This window comes from Dendropsophus ebraccatus, chromosome 3, assembly GCF_027789765.1.
Source record: "Dendropsophus ebraccatus isolate aDenEbr1 chromosome 3, aDenEbr1.pat, whole genome shotgun sequence".
NCBI lineage: Eukaryota > Metazoa > Chordata > Amphibia > Anura > Hylidae > Dendropsophus > Dendropsophus ebraccatus.
Genome location: NC_091456.1, coordinates 139,204,287 through 139,226,940, shown reverse-complemented (window position 1 = coordinate 139,226,940; position 22,654 = coordinate 139,204,287). Strand labels below are relative to the sequence as shown.

General features: G+C 39.5%; 1 protein-coding gene across 1 annotated transcript; it reads left to right on the top strand.

The window, feature by feature from the left end:
- The first annotated feature begins 969 nt into the window (after positions 1–969).
- LOC138786549 (proteinase-activated receptor 1-like) lies at positions 970–22,410 on the top strand. Its single transcript, XM_069963531.1, has 10 exons — positions 970–1,084; positions 2,557–2,568; positions 4,440–4,463; positions 6,992–7,084; positions 7,961–7,975; positions 10,421–10,435; positions 13,325–13,348; positions 14,220–14,234; positions 15,100–15,135; positions 21,296–22,410. Exons 1-10 carry the CDS (start codon positions 970–972, stop codon positions 22,408–22,410), a joined length of 1,464 nt encoding a protein of 487 aa, XP_069819632.1.
- Positions 22,411–22,654: the final 244 nt, after the last annotated feature.

Below are 22,654 nucleotides of genomic sequence, written 5' to 3'. Positions count from 1 at the left end.
CATACGCCCGTAGAACAGTTATGCTTCCCTAGCTTGTTTCGTAGCGATCTGAAACATGTCATTTACTTGGAAATCTTCGCCTAGCCCAATAAAACTCACAGAACCTTTTTGATCGAAAAATCAAGTTCAATTTGGCTGGAATAAGTACAACATTTCCGTCCTCAAACAATGGTCTTGTTAATGTTTTACGGCGCCGTATACGATCCGGCCGTAAGCTCATTTGTAGTGTGCATTGTGCGAGCGTGTATCATATACTTCCCAGCCAACGCATCAACCTCAAAACTACGTGTGTATATTCGCGGTTCGCACTACGGACGGAAACATACGCAGTGTGAACGTAGCCTAACACTGTAAAGTGTTTAGGAGTAATAAGGTAAGAATTTTTTTGTCAGTTTAACTAATTGATGGTGATGTGTGTCAGGGCTCTTTATATCACTGGAAACAGTTGCAGACACCTGTGCTAATCAGTTTGGCAGGTGTGTCCAATTAAAGGCAAGACTACTTAAGAAGGCTGTCCCACATTATTAAGCAGCAGAAGTATGTAGCCGATTCACAGCGCACACGTGTGCTTGCTGATAAGGGAAAATTGTGGACTTTTTCCAACAGGCAATTATGTCAGGTTAAAGGAGCATCTGCAAAAATGCCATGTCATAGCAGCGGACAAGTTTTTGAAGCTGCTGGTGCCTCCAACGTCCCCCAAACAAGATGCAGGGTCCCTCAGAGGTTTGCAGCTGTGAATAAGCCATCCTATCGACCTCCTCTATCCACTGCACACAAGCAGAAATGGCTCCAGTGGGCCAAACAATACATGAAGACTGACTTCAAAACTGTTTTGTTCACCGATGAGTGCCATGCAATGCTTGATGGCCCAGATGGATGAAGTGGGGCTGGCTGGTTGATAGACACCACATGCAAATACGGCTACGGTGCCAACAAGGAGGAGGTGCAGTAATGTTTTGGGCTGGAAACATGGGGAGACAGATTGTCGGCCCGTTTAGGATCCCTGAAGGGGTAAAGATAAACTCCATAATGTATGTGGAGTTTTTCAAACAGCACTTCCTGCCATGGTTCAAGAAGAAGAACCGTACATTCCGCAGAAAAGTCATTTTCACGCATAATAATGCACTCTCATGCGGCAAATAACACATCTGCATCTCTGGCTGCTATGGGCATAAACTTATGTTGTGGCCCCCATGCTTCCCTGACCTCAACCCCATTGAGAACCTCTGCAGCATCATCAAAAGGAGTGTCTATGATGGAGGGAGGCAGTTCACATCTAAGCAACAGCTCTGGGAGGGTATTCTGTCCTCACTTGAAGCAGAAACCATTCAAAAACTGACAAATTCGAACAAGGGGTCCAATGTGCAAATGTAACATCACCTAGAATTTTTTTTTTTTTAACTTGAAAACAGTTTGATTTAAGTTTGTAATAATCTGCTAATGCTTATAATGTCACAAATGACCATTGTTTTGTTCTTAATAAAAATGAAAAGGTTGAAAACTCTGCTGTGCATAATAATTTAGAACATGCATTTTGAATCCATTTTAAGTGTTTATTTTTTTTTAATATACTGTTATCATAGGCAGTTTGTTAAAAAACCTCAATATTATACTCAATAAGTTGATGACTGGAAAATTACAATGACTGCAATTCATATAGGTAATTTTGGAAAATATAAGGATATTATTTGCATAATAATTTAAGTATAAGTGTAAGTATAAAACACAGTCACATGTAAGTCTATATTCAGTCTTTTGTTTACAAAGTGTACACAGACTGACATTTTTCCATAGACTTTAATGGCACATATCCTGTATTTTAAACCGATTAAGGCTGGGTTCACACACAGTATATTTCAGTCAGTATTGTGATTCTCATATTGCAACCAAAACCAGGAGTGGATTAAAAACACAGAAAGGATCTGCTCACACAATGGTGAAATTGAGTGGATGGCCGCCATATAACAGTAAATAACTGCCATTATTTCAATATAACAGCCGTTGTTTTAAAATAACAGCAAATATTTGCCATTAAATGGCGGCCATCCACTCAATTTCAACATTGTGTGAACAGAGCCTTTCTGTGTTTTCAATCCACTCCTGGTTTTGTTAGCAATATGAGGATCAATACTGACTGAAATATACTGTGTGTGAACATAGCCTTACTGTTGTATTTCATTTGTTAATGTGTCTAAACACAGCCATAAGAAATTGTTATTATATAATTAGCTCCAGCAGCCTACTTTACTATTTGTTCCTCTGATCAAATATGGTTTGTATAGTTTTCTGGTATGTTTGACAAGCAAAATTAATTTTGCAGACAGTGTTTTTATTTCCACCAAAAATATCAGAAAGCGCAACGGAGTCTCTGATGCATACAGTACATTATCAACAGAGTTTAACACTTATGAATAGTGTGACAGTAAAGTGTTCGGCTATTTTCCCACTAGGCAGCCATCTGTTAATATTGACAGACACAAATAATGAACATGATCATGAGATCTACTCTTTAATATTAACCAATTTTTTTTATATTTCTTGTTCTTATTTTTTCAGCTGACTTTGTTTGTAAGTATTGAAAATACTCCTAATACTATTATTTTAAGACTATATAGGAATGTATACGGATGTAGGCTGTGTTCACACAATGTCTTTTTTTGGCCATTTTTAAACGTCCATGAGGATGATCAAGGGAGAGATTTATCAAAGGGTGTAAAATATACACTGGTGTAAACTGCCTGCCGAGCTAACAAAGCGGTTTGCTTCGTTTTTACTGTCATCTTTGTCATGTTTGTTAACTTCATATACAGCAAAAGCCCCAAAACATAATCTTACCTGTGGAGCCTAGCATATAATGATTTGGAGCAGTAAGAACAGCTGCTGTGCCCATAAATTAGTCTGGGTCACCATTTGGTTAATGTCAACGAATCAAATTTTTGCTACCAAATAATTTTGTTACCAAATACTATAGTTCCCCACTAATCCACCATTAACTCTACTGTCTGAATAATTACCTCTTCCCTTTCCCCTCATCTGCCCCTCTTCTAATCATATGTACAACATCCTAGAACTGACGATTATAATAAACTTTTTTTTACCTCCTTTCTTTGCAGCAGAGGATATTTTCAGTAAGTATGGATAAAACTTAATTTTATTCCCTTAGATTTAATAGTGTTATACTTAACATCAACAACATATAGTTTGGGTTCACATATTGCTTTGTTGTGTTTCTGAACTGCAGCAGGTAAAAAGGTTGTGCTCTGATTCCTCTATTAAACAACCTGATTAAACCTAGATAAAAGCCTGCTCAATAACATTAGGTTCTAATCTGCAGTCCTTTGCACAAAACACACAAGAAGAGTTCATTTGAGCACTCTCCACAGGAAAAGCATGGATTGTGTCATGCTGCATGTTAACAAAGGATATGTAAAATATTTATATTTTGCATATCCTTTCTCCACAGAATTACCAGTGGAGCAGCAATAATCTGTACGTCTCCACACGTCTTTAGGATGAATTGGTATCCCTTGGACCCACATTGACCCACATTGATAGGCCTCTCATTTGCCAGCCAACACCCTGCTCTGCACTAAAGAGGGCTAACCAACCCCAAAACAGCTGTCTGTAGATGGGAAGTCTTTCCTTTTGGAGAGATTGTGTAGCTTGGCCAGTCAATGTTTTAAGACTCCTAGATAGAGTGAGACTTGACTTGAGGCCCAAGAGGTGTGAGAGCTATTTTGTATATCCTTTCCTCCAGAATTCCCAGTGGAGCAGCAACGACCTGTAAGTCTCTACAAATAATTTTGACAGACTCTTCTAAGGGCCTTCTTCTCACCCTAAGGCCTCATCCACACATCATTCTGGGGCCTCCAAAATCAGGATTAGTTATGTCCTGGAGAGACCATCAGCATGGCATAGGAGAGTAATAAAAGGCCACCAGGTTGAGCCTGCCTAGGCCTTGCTAGGCAATGCATCACTACAAAACAGATGGCACATGTTGTTCACTAACAATTGACCCACTGACTTCTGTTGGAGCAGGTCCTACTTTTTGCTTTACAGACTAGTGGTCAAAAACAAATCCATTTTCCAAACGAATGTGTGGATGACCACATTAAAATCATTGGGCCCCTTTTTCTGTCTGTAACTCAGGATCCAAATTTACAGACATAAAACAGATGTGAGCATGGGGCCAAGTTGAAGTGTTGGAAGAAGAAAAAATGGTCAAACAAAAATGTTAGGCCAATCGATGTATTAGCTTATACTGGCTCCTTATTCTATATCTGGTATCATTTTCAGTTTAAGAACTTTCAATTGTTTTTCCATTATGGTGTTATTTGTCATAATTAATAAAATGGGGTCCCATAATTAAAAGGCAGTCCTTCCTGTGAGATCATAAAGGTACTATTTTTTTTTATTCAGTTTTTTTTTGTGTTTTTCAGTTAAAGCAATGAAGCAAGGTGAAGGTATGCTATTATAAATTAACATTTCTGGTAAAATCTGCCTTATATGTTGAGAAAGTTGTAGTTCAATTTAGCCAAAAAGTGATGGAATGCCGCTACAGCTCCCTGCACCAGTGCAAGCTTTGACAACACCATTGTTCAATTGTCATCTCTCCTGTCCGCTCCATACACAGGAACGTTTGGCATAGGCAAAGGTTCAAGTGTTATCTATAGGGAGGAAAAGGGTCAGAGATAAAAAGGTGCTTTTCCATCACTCCTGCCCCTATCTCCAACAACTTCATCTATTAGTGGACAGTCGGAAGAGCTCCATACATCTTATATTGATCATCGAACCTGCTATGAGTGGAGGTTATGGCTGACAAAAGTATAACATGTATTATAACCTGTAGCTCCCAAAAAAGTTGGTAGCAGCAGAGGGGCCCTTGTCACCATTTACTTGCAACTCAAGGAAGTGGATATATAAACAAAAAGTATACATTTATTATAATATACCTTAATTACAGTAGTGTATTAAAATAACAAAAAATAAACTTATAGGGCTTATCCAGGGCTACAGAAACATGGCCAGAGAAGGTGTGGTTTGCAATTAGGCTCCATTCACTTCAATGGAACTAAGTTGCAAAACCTGCACCTAAACAAGAGTGCAGCTGTCTCTGGAAGAAAGTGGCCATATTTTTCTAATGATGGATAAGGGGCTCATTTAATGTCATTTGTACAACTCTCCTTACAAAATACAAGTTCTGTTTAAGGGTATATGCACACGGAGTAAGGGTGCGTTTACACAGGCAGATTTATCTGACAGATTTTGGAAGCCAAAACCAGGAATGCATTTGAAAAAAGGAGAAATCTCAGTCTTTCCTTTATGACCCGTTCCCTGTTTATGGTCTGTTCCTGGCTTTGGCTTCAAAAATCTGTCAGATAAATCTGCCTGTGTAAACGCACCATAATTTTCACGGAAAACTCTGTGTGGGCAGCTGAATCCACCCGACCATAAAATGGAGTCTATGGAGCCGGCGGAGAGGGAATCGGGAGCATGTCGGGACAAGTGGCAGATTCCGCACAGATTTTTCCATGAGAATTACTCCATGTGCATATACACTAAAGTAGTGTTAGGTCTTTTTCACACATTCTGCAAACTTGTCAGTAATCGTGGACAAGTAGGGCCAATTGATTTCTATTGGGCTATTCACACCATCCACATTTCTATGGATTCCATTTCAATCTATTCCTCCGAAAATTAGGACATGTCTTAGAGTGGACCATAATTGTCATACGGAATAGTCAATGGAAGTCTATGGGATCCACATATTTTGTGGACATTTCAATATAGATCTGTTTATATTAAAGGATTACGGATGCTTTTATTGCAAATTGCAAAGACAAAGATCGCAGACATAATATATTTTTCCTAAAAAATCACCGAACGTGTGAATGAGGCCTTACATGTTCCTAAAATTCTGCACACATTCCACCTCAAAAAACCTGCAGTGTTTTTAATAACAAAACCTCACACCTGTAAATTTATTGTTAATTTTGACTTCTCCACTGAAGCAAAATAGAAACAATTTACAGAGGATCTGACACAACAATTAACTTGATGTAGATTTTAAAGGGTTTGTCCAGCGAAAATCTTTTTCTTTCATATCAACTGGTGTCAGAAAGTTATATAGATTTGTAAGTTACTTCTATTAAAAAATCTTAAGTCTTCCCATACTTATCAGCTACTATATGTCATGCAAGAAATGTCTGCCGAGACAGAAACTGTCCAGAGTAAGAGTGAGGTTTTCTATGGGAATTCCTATAGAAGACCTCTCCTGCTCTGGACAGTTCCTGTCTTGGCCAGAGATGTCAGCAGAGAGCACTGTGTCAGGGCGGGTTCAGACTACGGAATTCACGTGGCTAAAATCCGGCGGATTCCGTTGCCTGTACGCGCTCACGGCCGCGCACCTCTCTGCCCATGCCATAGATGCCATTCTATGCACGGGCAATTCCGCATTACGTCAATTCTTTCGGCGGATAGTGGAATTGGCCGCCCATAGAATGGTGTCTTATCTGCACAAATTCCATAGTCTGAACCCGCCCTCAGACTGAAAATAAAACACCATTTCTGGCAGTACATATAGTAGCTGATAAGTATGGGAAGACTTAAGATTTTTTAATAGAAGTAAATTACAAATCTATATAACTTTCTGACACCAGTTGATTTGAAAAAAAAAAAAAAGATTTTTGCTAGACAATCCCTTTAAATCCAGACCGCGGGTCACTTTCCGCAACAGATTTCTTCTGCAGAATTTCAATGAGAAGTTTTTCAAAATCTCTTCAATGTTTCTGTATTTCCTGAGGATTTTTCAGGTAAAAACTCCATGCTGAAAATTCCCAGCAAATATGTCACATGTGACATTCACATTTGAGGTTTGATCAGATTTTTTAAATGGTTTTCGAAGCCAAAAAACAGGTGTGTAACAAAAAAGACAGAAGTTGTATGATTGAATTCAGAAGATGATTTTTTCCCTATTTTTATTATTTTGAAGGTCAGATCCAAAAAACTGAGCTAACTGCATGTTGTTTTGACCCCAAATCATTGCAGTTTTGTGATGAGGTTATTGACCATGCAGGTTTAACAGGTGAAACTATTTTTTCAAATTGGATATTTGAAACTACAGTAAGTTCAGGTTTCGAAAACCCCCGCTCGGCATTTGACTCCTGGTGGCTGGAAAATATGAATGAAGCCATAGAACCGCCTGAAAAACATAGATACAGCCTATGCCCACTCTACCCCCCGTTCATGTCAGGACCTGTCCAGAATAGGACAGATTCTCTATGGGGATTCTCTCTAGTTCTGCACAGTTCCTGACATGGACAGAGGTGGCAGCAGATAGCACCATGTCAGACTGGAAAGCATACACCACTTCCTGTAGGATATATAGCAGCTGATATATACTGGAAGGCCTGACATTTTTAAATAGAAAAAGGGCTATGTTCTCACTCCGTTCTTGCTGTCCGTTTAACTGATCTGTTTTTAATTGTTTATTTTAATGTACAGAAAAACGTGGTCAACCATGTTTTTGTGTAAGCTAAAAAAAAAAATAGGATCAGTTTCGATCCTTTTTTGATAATATAACTCAATGGAAAACTGATCCATTTTTACCATCTGTTTTTATTCCATAAAATGGATATGTTAAACAGACAGCAAAAACAACGTAAACCTGGCCTAATTAATACATTTGTAACACCAGTTAATTAAAAAAAAATAAAATAAATTCTAGAATACTCTTTAAGAATGAACTACAAACAATATTTTGTAACATATGCCAGATTTTAATCTATTATATCGACTCTTTTCAGTACCATATACCTAATGATCACTATTAACAGCTGAGTTGATAAGAAATAGTACCAATTCTTAGTTATTATTGCTTAAAGGGTAAAAACGTATAGCTTGTAATTTAGAATTCAATATGTTTATGTTACTTGTATATTAATTTTTTTTGTCCCCTTAGGCTCTCAGCTGGTTGGTAAGTACTGCCACCTTTTCATATTATTATTGGCAGGTTATTAATAAGACATCTCATTTGAGAGGAACAAAGAACAAAACAGTTTATGATTCCGGAAAAAAAATCAACCTATTCAAATCCTAGATAAGTAAAAAAATATTATTAGGCTATATTGCTACTACAGGATCATGGCGAGAAAGGTTGCCATGATCATTATTTGCGTCCATTAATATAAACAGATGGCCGCCCTTTCCTGCTACGATCCCATAGTAGGAACATAGTCTCAAATCAGAAAAACATACTGTATATTAACCCGTTTATTTTTTCCTCCTCGTGTTTAAAAGGCCATAGTGCTTGTATTTTTTCATCTACAGATCCACATGGGCCCTTATTTTTTGCATTTAGTGAACTGTATTTTAAATGCTATGCTGTTCTGTAAAAATTCCTTGATATTTGTTTTTCAGAAGCTGCTCTCTTGTTCCAAAAAAAAGTAATCATAGGCAAGTATAACTGAGCAACACTGAATTTATTCTGTGTAGGGTGTGTTCACTTGTACAGGATCTGCAGCAGATTTAATGGCGCAGATTTGATTTGCTTTGAATCTGCAACTTCAAATGTGCGCCATTAAATCTACTGCAGATCTGCTGCAGATCCTGTATGTGTGAACGCACTATTAGACTATGTTCACACTATGTAAGCACCATAGTGATCACGGCCGTTGTTGATCATGGCCGTGATTACTGCGGTACTTACGTAGTGCTGCCGCTGAGAGAATCCTGGCCGGAGTGTATACACATAGTATACACTCTGGCCGGGATCCCTAGCGGCGCCGCAAGAAACTGAAAACCCTCTTTGTAAGCAGCGGCAGTAAAAATGATCTTTTCTGACACCGGCCTTTCCGTGATCCGGCTGGCTCACGGAACGGCCGTTGTCTTATAATGTGTAAACATGGCCTTATAGTGGATGCCTGTGAGGCATGAAACTTCCTTTTTCTCTTTATTGTTGAGAAATAAAATGTACATTTTTGTTATTCTGTGTACAGAATTTAAAAGGACACTGTCAGTTAAATAAACCAGCTAAATAAAGTTCTCTCCATGCTCTGTGTCACATGACCAGGACAAACTCATAATGTAAGTCTATGGGACCGTCCTGCAGTTCATTTAACATACACCTTTTATAGAAAAGGATGCAAAAAGGGATGCAACTGTTTGCCATCCATTAGGCTCCAATCTTCCATTGACTTAGGGTGTGTTTACGTAGACAGATTTTCCATTGCAATTATTAAAGCCAAAAACAGACTATAAATGGAGAACAGGTAATAATAATAATAATATTTATTTGTATAGCGCCAACAGATTCCGCAGCGCTTATTTAAATTTATAAATACATTACAGGTTATATATTAAATTATACAATGAATAAATTACAATAACAAATTAGTGACCTGCTCTCAAGAGCTTACAGGCTAGGATGACTGGCAGTAAAACGAGAGGCATCAAGTGCTTTATTTGTCAATGTTCCAGTCATTGTACATGGAATCTCTAAGTGCCTATAGGCGGCTGGGCAAGCCAGTCACAAGCCATTTTCTAAGCTCAGATGACAAGGACAGTGTAACTAGCACCGAAGAAGTTATAGAGAGGGGATAGCAAAGGGAGACGAGATTACGAAATGTTATAAGCACGCCTGAAGAGATGAGTCTTCAGGGCGCGCTTGAAACTGGGGATGTTGGAAATAAGTCTGAGGTGTTTGGGTAAAGAGTTCCAGAGAACTGGTGCAGCACGAGAGAAGTCTTGGAGGCGGGAATGAGAAGTTCTGATTAAAGAAGTAATAAAGGAAGGACTGAAAATTTTCCTCTTTTCATATCCATTCCTGGATTTGTTTTCACCAACTGCAACCAAAATCTGTACATGTGAACACACCATTACTTTATTTAGAAAAAAATCTAAATTGATCAGTTTCTTAAAATTTTTAGCATACACAAAAACATTATTGACCACATGTTAAAAGGAACCATTTAAAAATGGATCAGTTAAATGGATTGCAAAAACACAGAGTAAACCTAGTTGTTGGGCCATAGGGATAGTTAATTGTGCACACTGCTATATTCACACTGGGTAAAAAAAAAGAACGTCCATTATTACTGAATTATAACTGAAGTTAATTAAATGATAGCCGCCCAATACACATAAGGGGAGATTTATCAAACATGGTGTAAAGTGACTTGGCATGAGTTTGTTTACTTGTGAATTCTGTACAATTCAGAGGCATATGGATGCACAGTATAGCCCCAGTATGTAGAATATGGGCTCAGTATTAGACATATGAATGCACAATGTGAACCTATAGATTTCTTATGTGCACCCTTATTCTGGATTTAGCTACAAAATAATTTTACCTAAATTTCATAGAATTTGGAATCACTTATTTATATATTTTAGGAGTAAATCACATTCCTTATCTTTCCAGGTAATGCCACCATAGGTAAGTGTGAAGGAAATCGATTGTATCTTGTAAAGTGGTGGTTGAGACTTCCCTTTTAACAGACTTAGGGCCCTATTACACGGAAAGATTATCGTGCAAAAAAACTATAATTTTAAAGGACAACTCCGGCGGGACCCCCCCCCCCCCAAAAAAAAAAACACAGACACACACAGACACCATACTCACCATCCCTCCGGTGACGATCGCCACTCCATTCGTCCGCCTCACCGTCACCTGCGTCCGCCGTCCAGCGATGTCTCTTGCTTCCGGGTCCATGAGAGAGAAAAGGCTGCCAGTGCACTTGCGCACCGGCAGCCTTTTCATTGGCTGGAGCGCATCACATGGCTTCCAGCAAGCTCAGCCAATCAGGGCTGAACAAGCTGGAAGCCATGTGATGCGCTCCAGCCAATGAAAAGGCTGCTGGTGTGCATGTGCACCAGCAGCCTTTTCTCTCCCATTCACTCTCAATGAAGACGCCGAAGAGGAAGAAGACCCGGACCGCCCCCCAGCTCTGACGTCACCCGACACCAGAGAAGAGGACCGTGACGACCGTAATAGGTAATGTATACATTCTTTAACTTCCGGGGTGGGGGGTCGGAAAGTGAGGGAAGGGGGCCAGACCGGGTATTTAACCACATTACAAAGTTATATAACTTTGTAATGTGTGTTAAATAAGCCAAAAAATGTTTTCGCCGGAGTTGTCCTTTAAGTCATTGCTGACTTCGCACAGACCTCAGAGTAATGTTGCCTTCGCACTGCCCTATAGAATGTGAACCTATTCAATATCAGTACCTCTTTTAGAATATGTTACCACAAGGTCTTTTTAGTCAGGGAAAAAAAACTCTGTTTTTTTTTTTAAATATTGACTGCTGTTATTTTGCCTAAAAAGGTGTTGTGGCAACTTAGTCTAAAGCTTATCTCTATTCCTGAAAGCCTTAAAGGGGTAGTGCGGCGTTTAACTTTTATTCACTAAATAACACACATTACAAAGTTATACAACTTTGTAATGTGTGTTATTTAAGTGAATGGCCCCCTTCCCCGTGTTCCCCCCACCCCAGGAGTGTGGTGCATTATACTTACGTATTCGCTTTCAACCCCTGCCGCCATCTTGGGTCAACAACGTCATCTTCGGGAGGCTGGCCGGTTAATCGCGGCTGAGCAGCTGATGACACGGCAGAGTGGGGCCGGCTTGAGAGACGGCTGGAGCGGTCCGGCCAGCCTCCCGAAGATGAAGTCATCGACGTTGTATAACTTTGTAATGTGTCTTTTTAGTGAATAAAAGTTAAACACCACTCTACCCCTTTAACTCTACTCTACTCTACAGGGCAGCCAACCTCCTGCTATACTATAGTAAAGCAACCTCTTAATTTGTTGTAGCAAGGTGTTTATCACCATTAGCCCATGTCCTCACCTTGTTTTGGTGCCATTTAAGCTGGCCTAAAAAGTACATTTTGCAGGTTTCTGCAGCATTTTTCTGTCTTTGTCTGTATATTAGCCACAGCAGTGTTCAACCTGTGTTATATGTGGGGGGAGGTGGTTCTGGCTATTTCCTTTTGGCTTGCATTCCATCTATCTCCTGTGGGTGTTTCAAACAGAGTTTAGTAGGATCCTTTATGCCCAGGTTTGTATGCTTATAGCCTGAGAGAGGCCACTGGTAGGAACCATCTTTTCAAGGTCACCTTAACGTGGTGAGATGGTACACTCTATTTGATCAAATAGTTTGCTTAGAACCTCAGCATTTTTCTGTGTTAGGCTGCGCTATGTGGCTTACACTATTATAAGTGTGGGGAGGGTTAAAGTGGCCAAGATGAGTCCAACGCTCATAGAGAATGACAGTTACACATCACCTTCCACAGGGCGATGGGTGCACGATGAAGTTACATTATATGGCCCACAAAACATCCAAACAGCAGACAAATGAGCACTCGACTTATTACTAGCCCTTCTGCATGGTAAAATTATCAGAAATAAATATTCCTATTAGAGATAAGCAACGTTTTTAAAAATTTGTTTCGCCAGGTTCGCAACTTTTTGGCTTAAATTCATGAACTTGCAAACAGAACCTTAACAAACTGCGCTAAAAGTGTTTAGCTGTTTTGGTGCAAAATTTAGCTGTCTGTGCTCCCCTATTTGCCTCTATTGTGTCCCTAGTGTCTTCTGTGTCTCTGGTGTCCTCCTCTGTGCCTCTTGCCCCCTCAGCCAATTACTGACTGAGATGGGACAGTGGCGGCCAGGGATTGGATAAAAGGGGCTGTCACTGGCAAGAGTGACAGCCAATCTTTGGCCGCAGTGCTGTCCCGTCTCAGTTAGTCACTGATTGGCTTAGCAGGCTGCACTTATGTTTGGAGTGACAGGCTGCTCAGCCAATCAGTGACTGATTGAGATGGAACAGTGCTGCAGCCAGTGATTGGCTGAGCAGGCAGTCACTCTTGTGTCTCAAAAGTGACACCCCACTCAGCCAATCACTGTCCCCCGCTGTCCCATCTCAGGCAGTAATTTGGCAAAAGCAGGCTAGAGGTGGCACAGAAGAGAACACCGGAGACACAAAAGAGGACAGTGGTGGAGCACGGTCAAGTGCACATATTTTTGAAACTGAGCTGGCAAAAATTTGCTTTGTCAATGAAGCAAATTTTTGCTTACTTCGTTGGGAATCCAGCTTTGCTGAGTCTGCTTCACTCATCTCTAATTCCTTTGAATGCTCAATTTTTGGATGATCGGTCCATGTATAAGGACCCCACATCTGGTGTTCAGGGATGTTTGCTTAGAGGGAACAGAATATTTTAGTTCCTTATTGCAATATACACTAATAGCATTATCCCAGTTACCCTATAGAGCATATTATAGGTGATGAGATCTTTTTATGTATTTTAACTTTTTCCTTCATTTCAGCTTTTGCAAAGCAAAACTACCTAGGTGAGTGTCATAAAAAGGGGGCACTTTTGCATAATTTATTTTTGTGCGCATTAGACAATTTCTACAGTTTGGAAATTTGTCCATTTTACATAATTTACAAAAAGGCTATAGGCTATGTTCACACAACGTCAAAAATATTGTAAAGGAGACCAAATTTAAAATTTGAAAAAAGGCGGCAATTTAAGTCAATGGGACGACACGTCCAATGCAAACAATGCATTGAATACCGCGGACATCAAAATAATGAACATGATCATTATTTTCGGACGTCTTTTGCAAACAGCAGACATTTTTATCAGTTGTTTACACAGTTTTTCTTTTGTCACTGTCCTTTCTCCGTTTTTACTATTAAATTCAATGGACTATTAAGCCACACCCAAAGGCCAATTAGTAACCCCAAACTAGAGTAATGTACCAACAGCCATCATTGTTTTAAGGGAAGGCTAGACAGCTAAAAGACGTCTGTTATTTTAGACTCAAAATGATGGACGTCATTTTAAATGGAGTTGAAAAAACGTTGTGTGAACATAGCCATATACTGCAATGCTTGAAACATAGAATTGTAAAAATAAAAGTTTGTAAAAATAAAAATGCCACTCAAAATGTATTCACTTATTACTCTGATGAAGATGTCCTTGCACTTCGAAAGCGAACAAATATAATAATTGGGTATGACACCTAAAATAGTTTTTCGTTTTGGACACAAAAGTATTTACCTTAACTTATCTCGATATATATATAATCTTTTTCTTTTACACAGTTTCAATTTTCTCCAAATTAGTTAAAATATTTGCAATTTGCACATGTTCCCACAATTCATTTCTATTTGTTTATGTTGTTTTTATTGTCCTTTTTTTTTTTTTTTTTACAGTCAATGAACTGCTGGGTAAGTATAAACGAAATGATTTGCATCCGTCACTGCTGACGTCCATCAAAAAGACGACCGTTATTTCTTCTTGATGGCTATCTATATTGATCATTATAGATGGCTGTTAATGGCAAATAATGGCTGTCTTTTTGACAGCTGTCAGCAATGGTGGATGCAAAATCCCATTGTGTGAACATAGCCAATGACTTCTAAAAAAAAAAAGCAGTAAAATCCCCAAGGTGAGGTTATTAACTTGTCCAGTTAAAAGGATACCCTGCATGAGGTAGCCTAACTCTTTTGTTGACTAAGTTGTGCTCAGTCAGAAGGAGAAATATAATATTACTGGGACCATAATGTGAGCACAGAAAGAACTGCTTGTATACCCTGCTCTATCATGTCTCTCTATATGTATACAGTATATACAGGTATTTGGTAGCCTTATAACTGTAATAACCTGTGAATAATGATCAGAATATGAGAATCCTGCCTTTCCCTGGTATGTTCCCATCATGGGAACATAGCCTCACATTGATTTGTAGATTAAAAAATAATATATTTTTTAAATAGTAGAACAAAACAAAAACTTTATAACTTGGGTGTTGATGCAATCATACTGATCCACAAAATATAGATAACTTCTAGTTTTACTGTAAGGTAAACAGTATAAAGTGAACCCTTCCTTCCAAATTACCATAATTTTTTTTCTAGCTATGCATTGTATTTAGTACATTATAGTAAGATAAGCATGTCATTACAAAGTACATCATGTCACACAAAAAAAAAAACGAGACACAAATGAATACAAATCTAAAATAAATGCTGTGTGCATATCTAAATGCTGTGTGCATATCTAATTTAATCCTCTTTTGACATTTTCATCCAGGTTATGCTGCCAGACTGGGGATATTAATAACTATAGGTGAGTATGGATAAACTGGACTTTAAATTTAAAATAATAAAACAGTTCAAAACATACAAAATACTACAGCTTTCGGCTATGTTCACACAAGTTTTTTTCAGCTCCGCTTAAAATGACGTCCGTTATTTTGAGTCTAAAATAACGAACGTTTTTCGAAGCCTGGCATCCTCTTAGTGCAATGACGGGTGTTTGCACATTACTTTGGTTTGGGGTTAATAATTGGCCTTTGGTTGTGGCTTAATTGAAAAATCCATTGAATTAAATAGTAAAAACAGAGAAAGAACGGTGATGAAAGAAGAACTCTGTGTGAACAACTAATACAAAACGTCCGCTATTTGCAAAAAATGTCAGAAAATAATGTTCATGTTCATTATTTTGACGTCCGCAGCAAAAACGTCCGTTTTTCAATGCATTGTGTGCATAGGACGTCCGTCTTCCCATTGACTTCAATGCAATTGCATTGAAGTCAGTTAAATTGCTGCAAAAACAGAAGTTTTTTTAAATAGCAAAATCGGATGTTTTTTCTCCATTTTTGACTTTGTGTGAACATAGCCTTTTGCTGTTTTCTCACAGGCATATTGTGAACACATTTTTGAGATCTAATAACCTGAACTGAAAGTTGTCAAAAATGTGATGATATAATGCTTGTGTGAAACCGGCCTTATTAGGAAAACATTGTCATAATTTGACACTAAAATCATAAAATCTGTATTTTACTATTTATCTTGTTATGGAATAGATAAATGATGTAAAAGTATGAAAATGCTGTAAAATTATGGGGTTTATATCTAGGTAACTCATTTAGTTATTTTGTTTATAGTCTGTTCCTGGCGTTGGCTTAAAAAATCTGCCAGATAAATCTCTCTATGTGAACACACCATATTGAGTGCTTTAACCCCTTAAGGACAGAGCCTGAAATGGCCTTAAGGACAGAGACAAATTTTATGAATATGACCTGTTTCACTTTATTCATTAATAACTTCGGGATGCTTTTACCTATCCGGCTGATTCTGAGACTGTTTTCTCGTGACATATTGTTCTTTACATTTCTGGAAAATTGGAGTCGATACTCATAACAAATCTTTATGAAAAAAAACCAAATAACGTGAAAAAATTTTGAAAAAATACATTTTTCCAACTTTGAAACTTTATTGCTTATACAGAAAGTGGTTATACCACATAAATTATATATTAAATAGCATTAGCAACATGTCTACTTTATGTTGGCGGCATTTATTAAACGATCTTTCATTTTTTTTAGACCATAGGAAGCTTAAAACATTAGCAGCAAATTTCCAAATTTTCAGTAAAATGTCAAAATCAGATATTTTTAGGGACCTGTTCAGGTTTAAAGTGTATTTGAGGGGCCTGTATGTTAGAAAGCCCCACAAAGCACCCCATTTCAGAAACTGCACCCCCCACACTCTGCAAAAGCATATCCAGAAAGTTTTTTAACCCTTTAGGGGAGTCACAGAAATAAAGGCTAAGTGTGTAAGAAATTTGAAAATTTTAATTTTCTGTGCAGAGATCTTATTGTAATCCAATATCTTTCATAATTATAAACCTATTACCAGAGCCTTCAATTTTTCATTTTCTTAAAGGGGTAAGAGGAAAAAAAAGACACAAAATGTGTAGCGCGGTTTCTCCCGAGTACAGAAATACCCCACATGTGGACATAAAGTGCCAAGCGGGCGCAGGACGAGCCTCCAAATGGAAGAAGCGCCAATTGGCTTTTGGAAGCTGAATTTCACTGGAAAGGATTTCAAGGGCCATGTCGCATTTACAGAGCCCTCGTGCTGCCATGACACTGGAAACCCCCCACAAGTGACCCCATTCTGGAAACTACACCCCTCAAGGAATCTAACAAGGGGTGCAGTGAGCATATGGACCCCACTGGTGACGGACACAAATGTGGAACAATGTGACGTGAAAGGGAATATTTTCATTTTTTCACTTTCATGGCACAAATGTGCCCGTCATCAAGGGGTCAATATCCTCACTGCACCCCTTGTTAGATTCCTTGAGGGGTGTAGTTTCCAGAATGGGGTCACTTGTGGGGGGTTTCCAGTGTTTTGGCAGCACGAGGGCTCTGTAAATGGCGTTCATCATCTATTCTAGCCAAATCCAACCTCCAAAATCCAAATGGCGCTCCTTCCCTTCGGAGGCTTGCCCTGCGCCCACATGGCAATTTATGTCCACATGTGGGGTATTTACGGACTCAGGGGGAATTGCTCTACACATTTTGTTTTCTTTTTCCTCTTTTAACCCCTTGTGAAAATGATAAATTCAAGGCTAAACCAACATTATAGTGTAAAAAATTTAATATTTCATTTTCACGCCACATTGTTCCACATTTGTGCCCGTTACCAGTGGAGTACATATGCTCACTACACCCCTTGTTACATTCCTTGAGGGGTGTAGCTTCCATAATGGGGTCACTTGTCGGGGGTTTCAACTGTCTTGGAAACACAGGGGCCTTTTGAATGCAACATGGCCCCTCGAAATCCATTCCATCCAAATCCAGCCTTCAAAAACCAAATTGCGCTCCTTCCCTTCGGAGGCTTACCCTGCACCCGCATGGCGCTTTATGTTTACATGTGGGGTATTTCCGTACTCAGGGGAAATTGCGCTACACATTTAGTGTTTTTTTTTATCTTTTAGCCCCTTGTGAAAATGAAAAAATCATGACAAGAATAATGATTTAGAGTAAAAATTTTACAAAAATTACACTAAATGTTGGTCTAGCCTTGATTTTTTCAATTTCCACAAGGGGTTAAAAAAGAAAATGAACACAAAACGTGTAGGGTAGTTTCCCCTGAGTACGAAAATACCCCACATGTGGACATAATGTGCCATATGGGCACAGGGCAAGCCACCAAAGGGACAGAGCGCCATTTAGAGGCTGGAATGGAGGATTGAGGCCATGTTGCAATTACAAAGCTCCTGTGCTGCCAGGACAGTAGAAACCCCTGACAAGTGACCCCATTCTGGAAACTACACCCCATAAGGAATCTAACAAGGGGTGCAGTGAGCATATGGACCCCACTGGTGACGGGCACTTACGTAGAACATGTGCTGAGAAAAAAAAAATACAATTTTTTTCATTTTTACATCCCAAATGTGGCCGTCACCAGGGGGGCCATATCCCCGCTGCCCCCCTTGTTAGATTCCTTATGGGGTGTAGTTTCCATAATGGGGTCACTTGTGGGGGGTTTCTACTGTCCTGGCAGCACAGAGGCTTTGTAATTGCATCATGGCAAGCCTCTAATGGGAATGGCGGCCATACCTATTTAGCTGGGGAAAAGGGACAATTCTAATTTATTTGGGGGTATTAGGCCAATTATTGGTTTATAAGGTTGAAAATTACAGGTGTCCATCAAATTCAACCTGTGTTGATCCAGAGGAAGGCAAAAAACCCTCGTAAGGCAGACGACAGTAGCCTCATCACAGGGGAAAAATTCCTTCCCGACTCGATAATGGCGATCAGAATAATCCCCGGATCAACGTGACCCCTGAATTAGGAATAAGGGACAGAATTTAGATAATGTAGAACTCCAATAACGTGTGGTACGCCTTGAAGCGATCCAGTATGCACCATTTACTTTTTACAGTAATGGCGGTCGGTGCCGTCCTCGTCCATTTTTTCCGGGTCATTGGGTCACCGGAAAGGTTCCGATCGCCGCTATTGGCTGATCTGAATTGATCAGCCGATCGTAAGCACGGGGGGTGTTAACCACCCCCCGTGCCAAGAAGCTAAGATGGCCTGCTATGATTTATAGCAGGCCATCTTCCCCGTTCGCTGTGTGCGAACACACAGCGATCGGGGAAACATCGGGCGTAAATTTACGCCCTGATGCGTTAAGTACCAGGGCGCGAGGGCGTAAATTTACGCCCGATGTCGTTAAGGGGTTAACCAGCTGCTGACATTGTTTTCTTTAGCTGGTCTCCCTAACACGAGTGATCTGTTTTTCCTATGGCTCTACTAGGCATTGCCTTCACCCAGCCAGAATCCTGTTACACACTGATGAGGGGCAACACCCCGAAACAGCTGTCTTTTGATTGATACCTGGCCTTGGTTTTTCCCTTCTCATTACAGTGACTTATAGGGCCACTTAATATGGTGGGTTTTGGTGATTTCCTACAGGAGCCACCCCTTGGCTGAGCCCTTCCTAGAGGGATATCTGGCTAGTCTTGTGTTTTGAGACTCTTAAATTAAGCTCCACAGGCTCTTTTTTGCATACTGGTCTTACTTAGGTGCAGATGTAGCCTGGGCATCTGGAGTAGGTAGACAAAGGCAAAAGAGAAGTGCAGTGTAATGAGTAACTTTACTTAATTCATCTGACTAGATCAGTGATGGCTAACCTTGACACCCCAGCTGTTGCAAAACTACAATTCCCATCATGCCTGAACAACCAAAGATATGGCTTTGGCTGCCCAGGTATGATGGGAATTGTAGTTTTGCAACAGCTGGAGTGTCAAGGTTAGGCATCACTGGACTAGATGCAGGTACAGTTCCTTTTCAAGGTACAATTCCAACTTGAACAATACAACCACAGATGGCTAACTCAAACAAGGAACAGCAGCATAAAACATGATCACAGAGGTTGTTTTTAAGATTTAAACATTTCAGCATTGCATCAGAACATGTAACTATTCACACTTGACTAACAGGTACCACAATACCGAAAGTGTACTGTGATATTGCACTTGTTTCTGCTCTCTCTCCTCTATTTCATTTTCAATTTCCCATTTCTCAACCAAATGTTGCTGTGTAGAGGAGGTGCTTATGTTTGAAACGCTCAGCTGCCTTTTCTATTTTAAGGCTGGGTTCACACTACGTATATTTCAGTCAGTATTGTGGTCCTCATATTACAACCAAAACCAGGAGTGGATTGAATACACAGAAAGGCTCTGTTCACACAATATTGAAATTGAGTGGATGGCCGCCATTTAATGGCAAATATTTGCTGTTATTTTAGAACAACGGCTGTTATATTGAAATAATGGCCGTTATTTACTGTTATATGGCGGCCATCCACTCAATTTCAACATTGTGTGAACAGATCCTTTCTGTGTTTTTAATCCACTCCTGGTTTTGGTTGCAATATGAGGACCACAATACTGACTGAAATATTCGTGGTGTGAACCCAGCCTCATTATGTAAAGGGTAAAATGTGAGCCTAGTGGGGCTAGTGATGGCTGGATTAGATTTGCATTGCACATAAATAAATAAAAGCAGATAGCTGACAGAAGTGGCATACTCTTGTTTTTTTTTAGAAATTTGTTTGTAGACCGCAGACAGCAGTAGTGCCCTGATGGTATCTAATGGTGAGTTTACAGAGAGATTTATCTGACAGATCTTTGAAGCCAAAGCCAGGAACAGAATATAAACAGAGAACAGGTCATAGAGGAAAGACTGAGACTGAGCCATTCCTGGCTTTTGCTTCAAAAATCTGTCAGATAAATCTCTCTGTGCAAACGCACTATAAGGCTATGTTCACACAGCGTAAAAGTGCGGCCGCTGTTGCCGATTGCTACTTTGTGCGAATAGCTACGCTCCGGAGCGTATATACATAGTATAGACATGTCAGTTGTCGGCCGTAGAAAACCATGTCAGTGCACACTGTGGAGCGAGCGGCTGTGGCCACTTGCTTCACAGTGTGCTATGGGAAGTTCTGATGCGCCCTCATCAGAACTCTACGGCCATAAAGATCACCTGGCTGAGATGATCTTAGCAGAGACCGGCTGTTCCGTGACGCTGTGAACGGCCGGTACAATACACCATGTGAACATGGCCTAAGGCACAATATGTTCATATAACGTATATTTTGTATAAATTACGCCTGTTGTTGCAATTTATAAAAAAAATACATTGTATTGAGATGAATGGAATTTCGGACACATAGCATACACCCCGGCCGAAATTCCATCCAGCCGCATGAAAAACTGACATGTCGCAATTCATCAGAAATGAAGGTCATCCTGCCAGTAATGCTGTATCTTCTCTGACACCGGCCGTTCTGTGACCCAGCTGGGTCACAAAACGGCTGGTGTCTTACACCATGTGAACATGGCCTAAGTTTGTATTATGTTATTTTATGAGGATAGTTGGTTTAGCATCTAATACACGTCTATATATCACTATATTTTACCAATGTAGTTCTTATCACTTACTTAGATGGAAAACCCTCAATTGTACCAGCAAGCAACAGTTCTAATGTCTCGTATGCAATAAATAACATCTCGTATACAATGGATGAATCAAAAGGGCAATCATTGTTGGATATTTGGAATCGCTATACAGCTACATTGTCGGACAATGTCCTATCGCATCTCTCCAGCCATTGGCTGACTATATGTGTACCTCTGATGTTTATTTTTGTGTTTCTTATTGCTTTACCATTGAATATAATTGCGATTATCATGTTCCTTGTCAGGATAAAAGTCAAGAAGCCGGCAGTGGTGTACATGTTGAACCTTGCATTGGCTGACGTGCTCTTTGTTTGTACGTTGCCTTTTAACATAGTGTATAGATTCTTTGAGAATAACTGGCTTATGGGAGAAGGAATGTGTCGTTTTACCATTGCAGCATTTTACTGTAACATGTACTGCTCCATCCTCATCATGACAACCATGAGTGTGGACAAGTTCCTGGCTTTGGTTTATCCCATACAGTCTCTCTATTGGCGTAAAGTGAGTCGATCCTGGTTCATCTGTTGCATCATTTGGTTAATTTCCATATGCAGTACCATTCCTCTTCTTATATACCAGCAAACTCAGTACTTTATCGTAATAGAACGAACAACCTGTCATGACGTGCAGAATAAAGTAGATGCCAATTATTTATATCGCTATTATTTTGGCACTTTTTGTATACTTTTCTTTTTTTTGCCTTTTATAGTCACAAGCTATTGCTATTTTGTAATTATTAAAAGTCTGAGTTCCTCACAAATGGGTGACATTGAATCAAAGAGACAAGCTGTGATCTTAGTCATCATTGTGCTTTGTTCATTTGTTTTGTGCTTTGGGCCAACCAATGTCATCTTTTTTATTCAAAGTCTCCGTATTGGTAGTAAGTCTGCTAATGACCTGTATTTTGTCTACCTCATATGCATCTCTGTGTGCAGTATCAGTTGCTGTCTTGATCCCTTGCTGTATTACTTTACATCAACGCAAAATTATAGCTTCCTTTCCCGGCTGCTCTGCTGCAAGAAAAATACTAAAGGACTAACACAAAATACACAAAATACATCACAAACAGAGGCCTCAGACTGATAGAGTAGATTAAAAAATAGATTAAAAAAAAGATAAAGATAAAAAAAATGAAGTAGGGGCAGATTTAATAAAGACTAAGGGTACAAACCCACACACCGTATACACAGCAGATACGCAGCAAATACGCAGCAGATTTGTTGGTACAGATTTGTTGCTGTGTTCAGTTATTTACATCTTATCTGCTGCGTATTTGCTGCGTGTTTGCTGCATATTTGCTGCGTATCGCAGCAGTAAATACGCTGCT

What these genes read in the sequence shown, in the direction of transcription:
- LOC138786549 (XM_069963531.1), top strand. Translation starts at nt 970, where the DNA reads ATGGGGAGACAGATTGTCGGCCCGTTTAGGATCCCTGAAGGGGTAAAG. An exon ending in AGCAATGAAGCAAGGTGAAG is followed by an intron (nt 4,464 to 6,991) that starts GTATGCTATTAT and finishes ATTATTTTGAAG; the next exon opens with GTCAGATCCAAAAAACTGAG. An exon ending in GGGGATATTAATAACTATAG is followed by an intron (nt 15,136 to 21,295) that starts GTGAGTATGGAT and finishes TTACCAATGTAG; the next exon opens with TTCTTATCACTTACTTAGAT.